The sequence below is a fragment of the Curcuma longa genome, chromosome 7 (genome assembly GCF_044706935.1).
Source record: "Curcuma longa cultivar G26 ecotype Majalengka, Jawa Barat chromosome 7, ITB_CL_G26_1.1, whole genome shotgun sequence".
Taxonomy (NCBI): Eukaryota; Viridiplantae; Streptophyta; class Magnoliopsida; order Zingiberales; family Zingiberaceae; genus Curcuma; species Curcuma longa.
This window is the reverse complement of record NC_133867.1, coordinates 5,885,965-5,905,626: the sequence shown is the minus strand read 5'-3', so window position 1 is coordinate 5,905,626 and position 19,662 is coordinate 5,885,965. Positions and strand designations below refer to the sequence as shown.

At 36.0% G+C, this 19,662-nt stretch overlaps 1 protein-coding gene and 1 pseudogene across 1 annotated transcript; both read right to left on the bottom strand.

The window, feature by feature from the left end:
* Positions 1-504: 504 nt before the first annotated feature.
* Positions 505-19,662, bottom strand: part of LOC141831415 (putative LRR receptor-like protein kinase At1g51890) — a 44,007-nt pseudogene continuing 24,849 nt past the window's right edge.
* Positions 6,928-9,434, bottom strand: LOC141831414 (putative LRR receptor-like serine/threonine-protein kinase At2g28960). Its single transcript, XM_074718773.1, has 5 exons — positions 9,319-9,434; positions 8,740-8,805; positions 8,465-8,651; positions 7,474-7,820; positions 6,928-7,295 (listed from the first exon to the last, which is right to left on the bottom strand). Exons 1-5 carry the CDS (start codon positions 9,350-9,352, stop codon positions 6,964-6,966), a joined length of 966 nt encoding a protein of 321 aa, XP_074574874.1. The 5' UTR covers positions 9,353-9,434; the 3' UTR covers positions 6,928-6,963.

The window sequence follows — 19,662 nt, the reverse complement described above, 5'->3', positions numbered from 1 at the left end:
AAAGTGTTCATTTTAGAATCTCCTACATTTTAATGAGGTATGCATATGAATTTTCAAGTTTTCTTTGATAGGGTTTTGATTCAAATCAACTTATTTTAGCTTTTACTATCTAAACTTTGCACTTTGGAGTATTATTTCCCTAGCATTTGTTCAACTTAATGTGTAGAATGAGAGCTTGAGCTAGCATGAGCCGACCAAGGATTGCTACGAATGACATATATGCACATAGTTAAATGAGTTCAGGTTTAGGTCAAAAGCTCATAGAAATTCTAACTGATGTGTTAAATTCTAGGGGGAAAACTTACAATCAATAAGCATCGCAAAAGTTTCAGAAAATTAATGTAAGACTAATGATTTCCAATTAGACACATAACCTTGATCATAATGCTTGGCATAATAAAATTCATCATCAAAAGCCTTCAAAAGGAAACGATCAAAAGTGCCATGAAAATACTAAGTCTTCAATAAATTACTTATTCCTTATTATCAAATAAACATTAAAACAGAAATGAATTCATCTGTTCTATATATTTCTGTGTTTTTTATATAAAAAAATGTCCAAACTAAACATCAAATACAACTCGACCAAGCATATAGACATTGTTCCTACGTAAGGAACATCAGCAAACAACTCCCTTTAGATGTCTAAGAGAGAACCCTATGAACATCTTCCTTAATGAAACTCACATACACTCATAAAATATGTCCATGCTGTCCGACTTCATTTCTAGTGCCTCCTTACTCCTTTTGCATTCAGCAATTTTTTCTTCCAAGGTTTTAAGCTTGTTAAAAAGAATATCACTCTCTTCATCCATCATCTTTATCTCCTCATCTAGCTCATCCCTTTGGTGGATTACGAAATCCATTTGTTCTATTGTGACATTTTCCTGCACAGGGTCATGCCATTCAAAATAGCCACAGTCGTCGGCCATCTGCAAAAGAACAAACAAATCATTCCTAGGAAAAGTATATTGCAAGATTGAAGATAAATGCAAGTCGTACTTTCCAATTTTTGCATCGCCAAAACCTTCTACCAGGGGTAGTGTGTGTCCATGATGTGAACAAGTTGGCTGATAGTTGATGCATGCATACAGGGCGATCAGCTTGAGCAATTGAGGTTACAAATGCTTCTTCCACTTCTTCATTTTCCATATCTGGAGGGAGCAGTAGACAAACATTCAAAATGTGCAACTGCTACTAGAAATGTAGCAAAGATTATCATCTCTTGAGGAAATCATTTCTCATATATCACATGACAATTATTTTTATGGTTATCCGAGATGCCTATATGTTTAGTAAAAATTATGGAACCAAAAATGGCAATATAACATTTCCATCTTATTTTCTAAGAAATCTTTTCAGAAACTATCAGGAACCAAAAACATAATGTCATATTCAACTGGAAGGTTGGATTGGTTAGTCTCACCATCGAAGGGCTTCATGTCAATGATCTCTTTAAGTTGGATTGCTACTTCAGCCATTCGAGGTCTCCTATTGGCTGTTGAGGCTGTGCAACTCAATGCTAGCTGAAGAACCTTCCACACAGAGCGAGGGTCATAGTATATGTTCATCCTTGTATCAACAAAATCTGCTCCACTGTCAACTCTCAGAGATATCCATTCGACAATGTCATGTTGCACTTCTGGGCCATAACTTACTGGAGGTTGGCCACTAATCATTTCCAGAAGGATTATCCCAAAGCCATAAACATCACTCGCTTTACTGACGCGGCCTGTTTAATATACCTGAAAAAAAAGAAATTAAGGTCACAATTGAATTAAAACAGTAAGAAAAACTATTATTACTTTGTCATTTCCTAGCAAACTAGTGGTGTGGTGACACTATCTGATGTTAAGAATGAAAATGGATGAACAAGTAGCACCTTGCAGATTAAAGAGGATAAAATAATTTCTATGAACATCATAGCAGATTCAGTATTGGTTCTTAGTTTAATTAGGTACAAAGCATAAGGATTTATTTGCTACATACTTATATCTAATTGGTAACTAATTGCAATTCCAAAAATTAAGCTTTATAGCATCTTCCAAACCATGTAGCGAGATAGCAAAATTTAAATAATCCCATGTTCATCTCCAGCATAATTGTTATCAAAAAGACAACGAAAATTATAGTTTTCGAACATTTGTGAGATATCTCATTACATTTTTATTATTTATAAATTCAAAACTTCCTCCGACACACCATACCGTCTTCTTATTTCAAACATAGAAATACTAACTAAACGTAATCAGTAATCATGATAGTGTGCAATAAAGTGTTATATTAGTCTAATCAGGACTATCTATGTGGTTATTACATTATTTGACTACCTCTAGAAAGTATGGTGGAGAAAAGAACATACTCTGGATCAATATACCCTATGTTCCAACCACTCTTGTGTCTTCATAAGTGCCATTTTCATTCCAAGCCTTGGACAATCCAAAATCTGTTATTTTAGCCTCTAAATTTGCACCCAGGAGAATGTTTGCGCTCTTCACATCCCTATGAACAATTGGTGGGTTGCATCCCGTATGCAGATAGTCCAATCCTAAATTAAGTATATAGAATTCATGTCGAGTTAAGAGAAATATGCACAAATCCAAAATAAAGTAAAAGGACAAGAAGCTCCTTTGTTTAAAACCTTGTGCAGCTTGGTATGCAATTTGGAGCCTTTGTGCCCATGTCAATCATAGTCAGGAAACCCAACTTTACCTACACATATTGAATGTTGCATTGCTTACAAAAGCAAATCTTGTGCAATATGAGAACATTGGAATAAGAAAGATTTGTGTTCATTATAATATTTTAATTTTAGGAGAAATCATTGATAATATTATTCCATAGACTCAATAAAAGATCTTGCATTTCAGCAATAAACAACTAAAAGAAACCAGCAACAAAACAAGAATATGATTAGGTGATCATTTTCTTGAATGTTTATCATTTTACTACAAAATTCAATATATACACGACTAAGCAGGAAATATACTATATCATTTCTTTCTATGAGTCTTAGTTATACTAGACAATCTGTTGATTCAAATTACAGTCTTAGAAATGTCATAGTGCAAAACCTCTCAGATGGGCAGAAGGTCTCCTTGAGGCATGTACTCATAGACAATAGCAAGGTTACTTCCATCCTTGCAGTAGCCAATTAAAGAAATTAGATTCCTGTGGCGAACTTGTGTTAAGTTCAACTGCAACACAAATACAAAATGTTATCATGCATATTCATACATTTTTCAAAGTTCATGCTATATTTAATTCAGTTTAATCTCCGGTGGTCAATTACATTGGTGTACCCTAGTGGATTACCATCATCTTCTAATTTGAAGGTTTACTAAAATGAATTATATACCTCGGCCAAGAACTGCATGTCACCCTGTCGTGATGAGTGTGTCACGTAGCTTGATTGCGACATCAGTGCCATCTTCCAAATATCCATGAAAGACTGTTCCGAATCCTCCTTACCAATGATTGTCTTAAAGTTGAATGTCATTTTTACTATTTGTTTATAGGTGAACAAGCGAGCATTACTTTGAAACGTATTGTCTGTAATTTCAGCAATTCTTTCTGCAACCAACCCTTCCATACAAAAACCACATTCACATAACTGAATTAGGTACGGATCCATCATATTTGCATAATTAAAACATTGATTAGCCAAATGCCTAACTAGCTTCTAAAGCATTGATCACATTAGGAAATATGAAAAAGAAAGATCATTTTTTGTTTGTTCTCCAAATTATGAGTACTACCAATTGAAGTAAAAAAACTGTTGGAATTATGATGAAACACAATGCTAGTGGTCTTCTCATGACCGATCTTGACAAGCTCAAACTCGACAATAGTCCTAAAACACTTCACAAAACTAATTTAGGAAGGGTGCATTGACATCAGAGATGTTTTGTAGTTGCTAACAATTGAACAAAGCACAAGGGAGACGAGTAGAGAAGGGCTCAAATTGTATCAATTGGAAGTTTTCAAGTTATTTAAATGATGAACAGAAGATTCCTTTTTTTCTTGGGATAGATTTGTCTGTCTTGAATTTATTTTTATAGTGGAAACTTTCATTTGTGATTTGGTGTCAACAACCTTAATCTTTTTGTAAGCTTCTATTAGCATATAGATATAAGAATAAGTGAGTATTTTTTTCTCAAGAACAAACCTGGAATGTCTGATTCATCGCTAGCATGTTCGTGCCAATTCTCATTTATTTTGGTATCTTCTTCCTGAAAAGAAGTAGAAGAATAAATTTTTGAAATTGATATAATGGTAGAACTTCAATTCATGATTAGCCTAGAAGAATAATTTTGACATTTCAGTAACTGTAATCCACTGAATTTATTTGCACAATACCAATGGGGTTCAATCACCATTTTATGAAGAAAAACATTAGGAGTTAGACTAAGTTATGAAAAACTACCACGGTTAACATGCATGAAGATCAAAAGTGCATGTATTAGTCTTAGAAAATAAGTTTAAACTGATTGCATTTATCAAATACGAAGACCAGAAGTTTATACCAAACACATGCAAAAAGATGAGCATATACCTTAAACCGCCTAAAAACTTGTGTGAAATGGATGAGTGGAATCAGAGTCAAGTATTTTGCTATTTTTTCCTGTGCCCCTTTGAGTTCGTTCTGAATCCGCTTACCTTTGGCCATAAGGTAGATAGAACTTCGTTGCTGGCATCTATTAGCGAGATCATTACACTCAAGCAAAACCTCCTCCATCTTCTGAAATGTTTGCATGGAAGCATCACCAAGCTCCCTGTCATCGAGCATCTCCAACTGTCTTCCTACCAATGCTAAGTAGTTTGCTAACTCCTTAAATTCCTTCTTCAACATTTGTGCATCACTAGCTGCCTTTATAACTTTACCAATCAAGGAAACTGCCGTGGCCACATCACTTATAGTCGCCATATTTGCTACCACCAGGCAACTTCTGTGTCCTACAAAGGATGACCCCACTCGTTCGTATTTTGATTTTGATGTATGGAACCTACAGTAAAGCTTTTGTCAAAGAGGAATGAGTTTAAAAGACTTAGATCATGTTCAAATCATATAATATATAAACACTTCATCCAATTAGGAAGACTAATCAGGAACAAAACTAAGCGTTGCATCTGACAAAGGAACATCAAAGGGCAGATGAAGTGAGAACTAATGCAAATTAGAAATTCAATTCTCAAAAGTTTAGATTTTGTAGAAGGTTTATTTTGGAGACTTTCTTGTTTAGGAGGATGGAAAATACAAAAGTAATGAACTTAGTTACACACTAAAGCGCTGAGCTACATGCTTAACATATATGTTAAACCAATAATCTATAATAGATTAAAGTAGCTAATATTGTCAATGGACTACAACACAGCTTCAAGATACTATTGCAATCTTCCTCTTCAGCAAATAAAGAACCTGTTGATTCCATGCCTAAAAATTAGATATATGCTTTAAAACATAATACTTGCGTAAAACTGAGTATGTATGAATTGAGTGATGTACTTCATACCTTAACCGGACGAATCCTAGACCAAATCCCAGATGCAAATTTATCAAGAAGATGAAGAGAAAAGCCCAGAATCAGCCCCTTTTCTATCTCGCTTTCTAGTGTATTTAAACTCAACTTTTCACAGGCTTAAAAGGTCGGAAACCCTAAGGAGAAAGAAATAGGGAAAATCTGCTCTGCAGTTTCGAGGAACTCAGAATGTGAACTCATAGAGTAATGATTCTCGCATGAAAACTGCAGGAAAATGCAGCAGGACAGACATTGAGCATGCAGGTGGGCTCCTGTGTCTGTCCTGCTATGCTGGAAGAGAATCATTACTCAATGGTGCAATAGGAACAAGCTCTTTCGAAAGATCCTAGCGCGTTGAGCCAAGCATTTAAAGTAAAAAAAAAAATCCAATAAGCTCCGATGACTAGGATTTCCAATCCGGCAAATGACGCGTTAACACTTTTCAAAATAACTAATGAAAATCACAAAGTAAATCGATCAAACTTCCCACTCCGATCCAAACTATTCTAAATTAATTAAAATTATTTCAATTTAATTAAAAAAATATTTAGTTTTAATTTAAAAAATATTATAATATAAAACAATAAATTTTGATTAAAACTACTTCAAATAATTATTTTAACACTGATTAAAATTTAATCTACTAATATTGGAGCAACTAAAATTAATAATTCTTTTCAAATTATTTCATACTCCAATTACATGAACCACTTTGCATGTAGCTGATATCTGATAAATGTACATGGGCAATCCATAGGTACCTATTATTAAAATTATTTTTTTAATTTTTTTATTTCTAAAATTTCATCTCTAAATTTTATTTTTCAAAAAAAAAAAAAAATACTGAGTCAATTTATCACATCAATAGATGTCCATAAATTATCTATGAATAATAGGATTGTATATATAATAATTCAGATATTTTCTCAGACCACCAAAGTAATTAATTGAAAATTGTAGATGAGTTTTAAAGGACAACATATATGCACATAGTTAAAAAGCTCATTGAAATTCTAATTGATGTGTTAAATTCGATGGGAAAAAACTTACAATCAATAAGCATTACGAATGTTTCAAAAAATGTTACACCAACAAAGGAAAATTAAGAAATTAATGCAAGACAAATGAACTCAAATTAAAAGCATAACCTTGATCACAATTAATGCTTGGCATAATCAAATTCATCATTTAAAAGTCTTCACAAGGAAACTATCAAAAGTGCCATGAAAATACTAAGTCTTGGATAAATTATTACTTACTCCATAACATCAAATAAACATAAAAACAGAAATCAAATCATTTGTTCTACATATTTCTGAGTTTTTTTATTTTTATTTTTTATGTTTGAACCTCAAAACTAAACATCAAATACAACTCAACCAATTGGAACATAAGCAAACAACTCCCTTAGATGTGAACCCTAAGAACATCTTACTTATGAAACTTACATATGCTTGTAAAATATGTCCATGCTCTCCATACTCTCCAACTTCATTTCTAGTGCCTGTTTTGTCCTTTTACATTCAGCAATTTTTTCTTCCAAAACTTTCAACCTGCTAAAAAGAATTGCACTCTCTTCATCCATCATCTTGATCTTCTCATCTAGTTCATCCCTTTGGTTGATTACAAAATCCATTTGTTCTATTGTGGCACTTTCCTGCACAGGGTCATGCCATGATGTGAACAAGTTGGCTGATAGTTGATGCATGCATACAGGGCGATCAGCTTGAGCAATTGAGGTTACAAATGCTTCTTCCACTTCTTCATTTTCCATATCTGAAGGGAGCAATAGACAAACATTGAAAATGTGAAAAGAAACATTGTCCAAAAATATGGAACCAAAAATGGTAATAGGACATTTCCATCTTATTTGCTAAGAAATCTTTTCACAATCTATCAGGAACCAAAAACATAATGTCATATTCAACTGTAAGGTTGGATTGGTCAGTCTCACCTTCGCTGTTCATGTCCTCAGTCATGTATTTGAAGGGCTTCATTTCAATGATCTCTTCAAGTTGGATTACTACTTCAGCCATTCGAGGTCTCCTACTGGCTGATGAGTTTGTGCAACTCAATGCTAGCTGAAGAACCTTCCACACAGAGCTAGGGTCATAGTATTTGTTCATCCTTGTATCAACAAAATCTGCTCCATCACCAACTCTCAGAGATATCCATTCGACAATGCGTTGCTGCACTTCTGGGCCACGAATTATTGGAGGTTGGCCACTAATCATTTCTAGAAGGATTATCCCAAAGCTATAAACATCACTCGCTTTACTGACATGGCCAGTTTGGTAATACCTGAAAAAAAGAAATTAAGGCCACAATTGAATTAAAACAGCAAGAAAAACTTTTATTACTTTGCCTTTTCCTATCAAACTAGTGGTGTGGCAACATTATTCGATGTTAAGAATGAAAATGGATGAACAAGTAGCACCTTGCAGATTAGATTACAGAAGATAAAATAATTTTTATGAACATCATAGCAGATTCAGTATTGGTTCTTAGTTTAACTAGGTACAAAGCATAAGGATTTATTTGCTACATACTTATATCTAATTGGTAACTAATTGCAATTCCAAAAATTAAGCTTTATATAGCATCTTCCAAACCATGTGTTAGCGAGATATATAGCAAAATTCTTATTTAAATAATCTCATGTATCATCTCCAGCATAATTGTTATAAAAAAGACAATGAAAATTATAGTTTTCGAACATTTGTGAGATATCTCATTACATTTTTATTATTTATAAATTCAAAACTTCCTCCAACACACCACACATGCATCTTCTTATTTCTAACATAGACATACTAACTAAACATAATCGGTAGTCATGATAGTATATATGTAATAAAGTGTTATATTAGTCTAATCAGGACTATCTATGTGGTTACTACATTATTTGACTACCTCTAGAAAGTATAGTGGAGAAAAGAACATACTCTGGATCAAGATATCCATATGTTCCAACCACTATTATGGTTTCATCATTGTCATTCTCATTGCATACACTGGAAGCTCCAAAATCTGCTATTTTAGCCTCTAATTTTGCACCCAAGAGAATGTTTGAGCTCTTCACATCCCTATGAACTATTGGCCGGTTCCATCCCCTATGCAGATAGTCCAATCCTAAATTAAGCATAGAGAATTCATGTCGAGTTATACACAAATCCAAAATAAAGTAAAAGGACAAGAAGCTTCATAGTTTAAATTAAACCTTGTGCAGTTTGGTATGCAATTTGAAGCCTCTGTGCCCATGTCAACACAGGAAACCCAGCTTTACCTACGATTGAGAGAACATAAGAATAAGAAAGATCATAGTCATTAAGTTTATGCATCTATATTTGGTAAAAGAAATCTGATACTCCAACCACATATTGAATGTTGCATGATGCTTACAAAAGCAAATCTTGTGCAATATGAGCATCTAGCTGACTTTGCAACGTTCAATGATTAGGACCATTACAATACAAACTATTGAAGATTTGTGTTCATTATAATAGCTTTTAATTTTAGGAAAAATAAACAATTTCTACTCAGATGACTGAACATTCTTCCATAGACTCAATAAAAGCATCTTGAATTTCAGCAATAAACAAGTAAAAGAAACCAGCAACAAAACAAGATCTCCTATTCCATGTTGAATATGATTAGGTGATCATTTTCTTGAATGTTTATCATTTTACTACAAAATTCAATATATACATGACTAAGCAGAAAATATACTCCTAAATCAGCATCACACATCCAATCTGTTGATTCAAATTACAGTCTCAGAAATGTCATAGTGCAAAACCTCTCAGATGGTCTTGAAGGTCTCCTCGAGGCATGTACTCATAGACAATAGCAAGGTTACCTTCATCCTTGCAGTAGCCAATTAAAGAAATTAGATTCCTGTGGCGAACTTGTGTTAAGTTCAACTGCAACACAAATACAAAATGTCATCATGCATACATTTCTCAAAGTTCATTAATTCTATATTTAATTCAGTTTAATCTCCAGTGGTCAATTACATTGGCGTACACTAGTGGATTTTATTTTCACCATCATCTTCTAATTTGGTTGCTGGATTTCTATTTTAAAGCACAAATTAATCTATGGCTGAGGATGCTTCAAAATTTGAAGGTTTAGTAAAATGAATTATATACCTCAGTGAAGAACTCCCTGCCACCCTGCATTGATGTGCCTGTGTGTACGTAGCTTGATTGCGACATCAGTGCCATCTTCTAAAATTCTATAATAGACTGTTCCGAATCCTCCTCTACCAATGATTATCTCAAAGTTGAATGTCATTTTTACTATTTGTTCATAGGTGAACAAGTGAGCATTACTTTGAAACCTATTGTCTGTGAATTCAGCAATTCTTTCTGCAACCAAACCTTCCATATAGAAACCACATTCGCATAACCGAATTAGGCATGGATCCATCATGTTTGCATAATTAAAACATTGATTACCCATATGCCTAACTAGCTTCTAAAGAACTAATCACATTAGGAAATATGAAAAAGAAAGATCATTTCTCTTCTTTTTTTTTTGTTCTCCAAATTATGAGTGCTACCAATTGAAGTAAAAAAACTGTTGGAATACGATAAGACACGATGCTAGTGGTCTTCTCATGACTGATCTTGACAGGCTCAAACTCGACAATAGCCCTATAACATTTCACAAAACTACCTTATGAAGGATGAATTGATATCAGAGATTTTTTTGTAGTTGCTGACATTGAACAGAGCACAAGGGAGACAATTAGAGAAGGGCTCAATTTGTATCAACTGGAAGTTTTGAAGTTATTTAAATGATAAACTAAAGATTCTTTTTTTTTCTTGGGATAGATTTGTTTGTCTTGTATTTATTTTTATAGTGGAAACTTTCATTTGTAATGGTGTCAATAACCTTAATCTTTCTGTTATGCTTCTGTTAGCATATAGATATAAGAATAAGTGATTGTTTTTTCTCAAGCACAAACCTGGAATGTCTGATTCATCGCTTGGAATATCGCTTGGAATGTCTAATTCATCGCTTGGAATGTCTGATTCATCGCTTGGAATATCGCTTGGAATGTCTGATTCATCACTTGGAATGTCTGATTCATCACTAGTATGTTCGTGACAATTCTCAATTGTTTTTGTATCTTCTTTCTGAAAAGAAGCAGAAGAATAAAATTTTGAAATTGATATAATGGTAGAACTTCAATTCGTGATTAGCCTAGAAGAATAATTTTGCCATTTCATATTATAATCCACTTAATTTATTTGCACAATACCAATGGAGTTCAATCACCATTTTATGAAGAAACACATTAGGACTTAGACTATGTTATGAAAAACTACCACGGTTAACACGCACAAAGATCAAAAGTACATGTATTAGTCTTAGAAAATAAGTTTAAACTGACTGCATTTATCAAATACAGAGACTAGAAGTTTATACCAAACACATGCAAAAAGATGAGCGTATACCTCAGGCCACCTAAAAACTTGTGCCAAATGGATGAGTGGAATTAGTGTAAGACACGATAATTTTATTATTTTAATTAATATTTTATTTAATATTAGTGGATCAATTTTTGAATCAAATTAAGTCAATTTGGTTTGGTTTAGGATGAATTAGGTTTTGATAAAATAGAAGGGGTGAAAATATTCGTCTTGCAAAGACGAACCCAACAAAATTTGTTTGGGTCAAATCGGAGATCGTTTGATTAGGGAATCAAATAAATCAAAAATTTAGTCAAATCCAATTTAATAAACTTAATCCGATTTAACTCAAATCTTAACCCCAAATTTTGAGAAATACTGTGCACTTCTCGTTATAACTGCCGACTTTTTCTCATCCGCTCAAAGCGGGCCGCGCGACCCGCGCTGCTCGCCGCCGCACGAACCGCGTCCGCCACCGATTTTCTCGCGCCGATGCAAGCTATAAGAGGAGGCCGAGACCCACAACCCTAGCCACCACCGCTTCTGTTCTTCTCCCTCCTCACTGCCGCCGCGCACCGCCCGACAGCCGCCGCACCCTTCGCCGTCCGCCGGGGAAGCCAGAGGCGAAGCCCTAGCCACCCTTTTCCCTCGCGATTTTCCCTTTTCCCTATTTCTCATCCGCCGCCGCACTGCTTGGCGTCGCCGCGTGACGAAGAACGCCGAAGCCGCTGCACAACCCGTCGCCGCTCTGCCCCTCCCCTGCTCCAAGCCGCCGCGACCCTCGCCACCGCCGCTGTGATCTTCAATCACCGGAGTAATAGCCGCCAGAGGGGGAGGACGAGAATAGGTATTAACCTCTTCCTTTCTCCTGCGTGCTTCCGAGCCCGAAACCTAGAAGACTGCCGCCAGCACAATAAAGCAGAGGTAATTCTTGGGTTAATTGAATTTGGAATTTCAAATTGAGTTTATTTTTGGGGATTGGATTATGGTTGAGAAGGGTTCTTGGATCATTCGATTAGGATGTTGATTGGAGACCAATTAGGATATTGTTATTTGGGATTAGAAATTAGTGATGATTAGCTATATTAATCATTCGGTCAGTGTTGATTGGAGAAGTGTTCTTGGTTAATTTGATTAGGTTATATTAATTGAACTAGACTAAGGTTTGCTGATAACTAAATAAGTTTAATTAGATAACTAAGCTGGTTAAAATATTAATTAGTTTGACAATTAGTTAATAATTAGTAGTTAATTGCTTAAATTGATAATGTGATTAGAAATGATTTATGGTTTGGATTAAGATTTGTGATTGATAAGTATATATTTATTCATTGTTTAATTTAGTTCATTAATTGGTGTAGTTAAGTAATTAATTTATGGATTTAACTATTAATTAGTCTTGTTAATTAATTAATAGATGATTAAGGTATAATTAAAGAGGGATTAATTACATAAGTTAATTTGATTAGATAAGTAGTGCTAAATTCTTGATCGGTTGGCTTGGCTTGCGATGACCACAGTTAATCCACTTTAGGCTAATTTAGATTAATTAAAATTTAATCGGGTTAGATTAACTTTATAATCGACTAGATTTTCTTTAATAGAAAATTTATAAAATATTATATTTAGAGGATGCTTTATTTTGCAGGACCTTAACTTGTTAATCCAGTTGTATTTTAGGGTTCTTAGTACGATGATTCGTCAACCAGGTGGGTACTCCTGTGTTTGGTCAACACAGGTCCTCTTTTGTAGTGCATAATTTAATTGTTTATCCTGTTGCTATCCTTATTGCATTGTTGTCTGATTCGTTGCTTGATTCGTTGCTTGACACTTACCGTTGACCTTGATATGATTTGTTTATCTTCAATACAATTTCATTAATTGTTGTCTTATCATGTTTGATGTTGCACATATTATGATATTGTAGTAGTTATATGTTGAACTATGCATCGTAGCATGTTGTTGTTGTTAACTCTCATTGCACAGTGTGGGTGAGAGCATTATAGCACTGACAGTGTGGGTGCTACCAGGACTAGCTATATAGCTCTCCTGAAGACTGCCCCTCCCCCTCGCGTGTAGTGGTTTGTTGTTGGAGCGGGTAATGCCTTGCATCCCATTTCACTGCACAGTGTGGGTGTCTGGAGATGTTGAGGTCAGACAGTGATATTTTTCCCACTCCCCACTCACGTGTAGCGGTCTGTTGTTGGAGGTTGTGCAGTTGTCCTGTTTTGCGCCCCAGATCATTGTGTGGGGGTCTGGGGGTGGCGAGTGCAGACAGTGACCATGCATGCATATGTTGTTGTTTACTGCATTTATAGCTGATGCACTTATTGTTATATGATTATGTATTTGTTGTTATATGACTGCTGCATTTGTATGACATGACATACATGATTATCATATTGTATATTGATCTTGCTCCTGTCGTATCATGTTGAACTATATACCTGTTGATATCCATGCTTATATTCTTTGATACCTTGCTATATTATGCACGCTTATCTAGTATCCACTGAGTATTTTTATACTCACCACCCAGACCCTGGGGTTTCTGTCTCCTCAGGTAGTAGATAAAGATGTTGATCGAAGCTTGAAGTTCTGCTAGGCTGCCCTCATCTCACAGCAGGAAGAAGAGTTGATTTTTATGGTTTTACGTTGTATAAAATGGATTTTGAGTTGTTATCGTTATGTTTCCGCTGTATTGTGTCGAAATTTTTGAGACAGCCTCCCGAGACGTGATAATTGAGTGGTATCAGAGCTTAGTATTACGGTCCATGTAGAGTTGTCGAATTTTCGTTGCATTGTAGACTATCTGATACCAATTTAGTGGTATCAGAGTGGCGCAGCGGAAGCGTGGTGAACCCATAACCCATGAGTCCGAGCCTAGGTTCATTTCTTTTGGCTTTTCGTTGCATTCGTGATTTTAGGTTGGATTTATCGTTGCCTGTGTGTGTTCATTTTGCGGTGTCTGTTTAATTTATCGTTGGATGTATCACGTAGTTGTAGTTTTCGGGAGTTAGCATTTCATTGTAGGTTTATTAGGTTAAGTGTTTAGGTTTAGAAATTTTTATCGCATTAGCTTAGGATTTAGGTTTAGTTTATTTTCGAATTTGTCGTTGTTTGGTTTATATGCAGATGACATTTCATGGTTTCGGAGTCTATTTTTCTGTTGGATTTGTTATCTGATTTGTCGTTGTTTATTAGGAATTAGTAATCATACTTGGTTATCAGATTTCGTGTTATTCGATCCAGGTTGTGAGACGAAATAGACAGCGACATGATCTTTCCAAGTATTGTAAGTAAAACTAACTAGTACATCTTATTGGTTCTTAGAAGTTTATAGTAGTATTGTTAGCATAGGATATTTGATTTTATTATTATGACCCCAAAACATCAGTAAGTTCATCCGTCGACGTCAGTACTTCAGAGTCAACTTCAGCCATAGTGGACGCAGATCGTGTTCCTTCAGCTACCCAGTCGGTTCAGCACGGAGTTTGGACACGTTGATGATACGAGCAAGGCCGAGACACAACAGAACGAGAGATCGATCATTAGAAGTATGATATTTTGACATTATAGTACATAGATAGAAAATTTGGGGACCAAATTTTTATTAGTGGGGGAGAATGTAAAATACCAGAATTAGGAAAAAATTATAAATAAAATTAGTTTAATTTTATTAGGTTTAAGGAAAGATTAGGGATGGTAATTAAATTAAAACCTAGAATGGATTAGGTTTCATTTAAACCCTAACCCATTTAATAAAATAATTAGGTTAAATATGTAAATCCTAAAAATCGAAACCCATTAGGTTATTAAATTTAAGATACAGATTCATCTTGCAAAGACGAAACCAATGAAACTAAATTGGGTCAAATCTGAGATCGTTTGATTAGTGAACCAAACGAACCAAGATTAAATCAAAGTGAACCAACTTGATTTGGTTCGTGTTAGAAGAGAATTTAATAAAATAAAGTGGATGAAAAGATTCATTTCGCGAAGACGAATCCAACAAAACTAGTTTGAATCAAATCGGAATTCGTTTGGTGAGTAAACCGAGTGAACCAAGATTTGAACCGATTTACTATAATAATCGATTCAACCGTTACAATAAATCTTAGGTTTTAAACTGATTTAACCCAATTTTATAAAATTACTGTGCACTCCTCAATATAACTAACCCGTCGCTCGTTCTCTTCCGCGCTCGCGAGACCGCGTCCGCGTGACCGCGCCCGGCTCGCCGCCGCCCGGGTTTGCCGGCGGAAACCTCGGGAAAACGCCCTTAAAAAGGGTCGGGCGAGGAGGGGAACGGGGCAACTCTTTTCCTCTCCTCTCCGTCTCGCCGTCGCCACCCTTCCGGAAGTAGAGCAACAGCTGTGCCTCGGCCGCGATTGATACCCTCGTCGCCGCCGCCCTTGCCTCCCACGCCGAAGCCACTTTGCCGCCGCCTTCAGCCATCGCGCGATTATCCTCCGACATCCCCTGCTCCGCCGCGTCGCCGCCACTGCCGAACTGCTGCGATCTTCCCACGCCGCCACTCCTATCTTTGCTGTCGTGTGGAGAAGACACGCCACCACCGCCCTGCTCGATATCCGCCGTTCCTTGCTTGATCGTCGTTGGCCGCCAGAAGGAGCCGACGTCGAGCCCTACCGCCGGCTACAATAAATAGACCCTGATTTGTTGATAATACCATACGTGAAGGATTTCATTAGGGTTCTTATTGCAACGATTTCATCAAGAGGTGGGTACTCTTATGCTTGGTCAACACAAGTCTTCTTTTTCGTAGTTTTCCTATTGCTATTCTTATTACATTTGTCGGTACTCCTGTGCTTGGTCAACACAGGTCCTCTTTCTATTGTGCATAATTTAATTGTTTATCCTGTTGCTATCCTTATTGCATTGTTGCCTGATTCGTTGCTTAATTCGCTGCTTGATACTTATCGTTGACCTTGATATAATTTGTTCATCATTAATACAGTCTGCTTATCGCTGTTTAACCATGGTGGCTTATCATGATTGATATTGCACATACCTTGATGTTGTAGTAGTTATCCGTTGAACTATGCATCGTAGCATGTTGTTGTTGTTAACTCTCACTGCACAGTGTGGGTGAGAGCATTATAGCACTACACAGTGTGGGTGCTACTAGGACTAGCTATATAGCTCTCTTGAAGACTGCCCCTCCCCCTCGCGTGTAGTGGTTTGTTGTTGGAGCGGGTAATGCCTGCCGTGCATCCCAGTTCACTGCACAGTGTGGGTGTCTGGGGATGTTGAGGTCAGACGGTGATATTTTCCTTGCTCCCCACTCACATGTAGCGGTCTGTTGTTGGAGGGTGTGCAGAGTCCTATTTTGCGACCTAGTTCATTGTGTGTTGTTTACTGGGGGTATAGCTGATATGCATGCATTATTGTTGTATGATTATAGTTATGCACTTATATTAATTATGATTGCTGCATTTGTATGACATGATATACATTATTATATGATATCTGTTAGTTGTACGTAGTTGATCTTGTCTCATATTGAGATTGTATATCTATGATATCCATGCTTATATTTATTTGATACTTGGTTATGTTATGCACTTTCATTCTGGTACCCATTGAGTATTTTATACTCACTACTCTAGACCCTGGAGTTTTTTGTCTCCTCAGGTAGTAGATAAAGATGATATCGAAGCTTGGAGTTCTGCCGGACTGCCCCCATCTCACAGCAATCCCCCTCTGCAGCCGCTGACCCCGCGATCGCCCTTTTTGCTCAGCACCATCGCAATCCTACCGTCGCCGTCCGCCACCCTTCTTCCTTCCGACCGCTCTCCGTCAGCCAACACCCTCCAGTTGACTGTCAACCAACGCCCTCCAGTTGAAGCTTGTAATTCCCGAATACCCTCTTTCCGTGGCTTACTTCTTTCTTTTTGGTCGTTTTAGGTTGATCGCTCACGATCCTTTTAGGGTTTAGTCTACCCTTCTTTGATTCCAGGTGCTAGCTGTTTTCTCATGTGAAAATCTCTACTAAGACCGCCTTAAGAATATTGTCAATACAACAATTGGTTTAATTAGATTAAGGTTTATTAATTTGCTAATTAGATTAAGGTTTAGTTAAACAATTAAATTAATTTGATAATCAATGGGTCGGCAAAATTAGTTCAATATTTAGTTAGTAAATTGATTTATCAGTTTAAGTTAATCATTAATGATGAATTGATTATCCAGTTAGGATTTGTTACCATGATTAGTTTAGGGTGGTTCGATGTGAATGATCTAGGTTTCGCCTTGTTGGGTTTTGGATCTATGATGGTGATAGAGATCAAGTTAGTAATTATTGGTTTTGAATTGATTTAATGGATCTGATTAGGTTAATTTGATTAGTCGTTGGATTAATAAATGATGAGTTGATTTGGAATAGGGTTAACGGGAGTTTAATTGAGTTAGATTAACCTTAGAATCAACTAGAATTTTCCTTGATAGAAATTAATATAATATTATACTTAGTAATGTTGTATTTATAAATTTCAGGATCTTGATTGATACGGAGAGATTCTTATTACGACGATTCGTCAATAAGGTGGGCACTCCTGTGCTTGGTCAACATAGTTTTTTTTCGTAGTGCATGATTTAGTATAATCCTGTTATTGATTATCCTATTGCTATCCTATCTGCATTCGTTACTTGACACTTACCATTGACCTTGATATGATTAATGTTGAATATATGTTGGTAGATGTAGTAATTATCTGTTGAACTGAGCATGCATCATAACATGTTATTGTTGTTGGCTCTCACTAGACCATTGATGATAGTGGTACAGTGAGAGCATTATAGCACTGTGTGGGTACTCCTGTGCTTGGTCAACATAGGTCTTCTTTTCGTAGTTATCTTGTTGATATTCTTATTACATTTGTGATTTAATTTGTTGCTTGACACTTACCGTTGACCTTGATATAATCTGTTCTTCATCAATACAGTCTTTTTAATTGTTGTTTATCTATGTTTGCTTATCATGATTGATGTTGAACATACCTTGATGTTGTAGTAGTTATCTGTTGAACTATGCATCGTAGCATATTGTTGTTGTTAACTTTCACTGCACAGTGTGGTTGAGAGCATTATAGCACTACACAGTGTGGGTGCTACCAGGACTAGTTAGACAGCTCTCCTGAAGGCTACCCCTCCCACTCGCGTGTAGTGGTCTTTTGTTGGAGCGGATGATTCCTATCGTGCATCCCAGTTCACTACACAGTGTGGGTGTCTGGGGATGTTGACGGCAGACGGTGATATTTTCCCCGCTTCCCACTCACATGTAGTAGTCTGTTGTTGGAGGGTGTGCAGTTGTCCTATTTTGTGCCCGAGTTCATTGTGTGGGTGTATGGGGGTGGCGAGGAGCAGACAGTGATCATGCATGCATTTGTTGTGCACTGATTGTTATATGATTGTTGCATTTGTATGACATGATATACATTATTATATGATACCTGTTAGTTGTACATAGTTGATCTTGCTCATATTGAGATTGTATATCTATGATATCCATGCTTATATTTATTTGATACCTGGTTATGTTATGCACTTTCATTCTGGTACCCACTGAGTATTTTATACTCACCACTCAGACCCTGGGGTTTTTTGTCTCCTCAGGTAGTAAATAAGGATATCGAAGCTTGGAGTTCTGCCGGACTGCCCCCATCTCACAGCAACAGGAATCGTTGGTTTCTTATGTTGATTTTTGATTGGTATTTATTTATATCAGTCAGATTGTTTTTGATGTGTGGTTCGTGGAGTTTGTCATTGGATTTTATTGTGAGCACTAACGTGGTTCTTTGATATTTTCATTGTTGTACGTGGATTAGTTGTAGTAGTGGATGCATGTGTGTATATGTATGTTATGGTTGTGTGGGCCCTTGTGTATGTATGTTATGGCCGTGTGAGCCTCTATCTTACTATGTATTCAGGGAAAGTTGAATTGTTAGTTGTGCTACTGCTCTGTCAGAATTTATAATCCTCTTTACATAATATTCTACGAAACTCTCTCAACATCTCTTGACTTCTCTTGTTTATGATTCTAGAAATCTAAGTTTAATTAGCAATTTTTCAAAGACAAGTTTTCTAAGTGATGCATGGATACATGGTGCTAAAAATAAGCTCACGGCATAAGATTGTTTTGCTTACCTCTTGTAGAAGATTTTGAACTGTGCATTCATGTTTCTACTTATTCTCTTTGTAGTAATTTGTTGATCTTTGAACAAGATTCTTCAAGATTTTTGTGGTTCCAAATATGTATGAAGAGAGTTGGTATTTGACAAATTAAATATAATGCACGCCTTTAAATTAGGTACATGGTTCAATGTATTCAAACATAGTCAAAGAAGGGGTGATAGCATCTTATTGAGCATATATATAGTAGGATATGAATGATACTTTTAATTGGAAATAGTTACAAGAAGAGTAAATATGATGCCATATTTGTTTGAAGTTTTTGGTGGTGTAAGATCGATAAGAATAGGAAAAAGTTTTCTGTTTCATTGTGCACGCATCACACAATGTTTTAAATGTCTCTTTATATTGACTTCAAAGACAATTCTAGAAATCAAGATAAAAAGAAACCATTAAGTACTATGATTTAAATGATATGGACATAAAAATTAATGCTCAAGTCCCAAAAAGGAATGGTTACCTTGATTTAAGCATCAGGCACGGAGTATTTTGATTTTATTAACCATGATCTT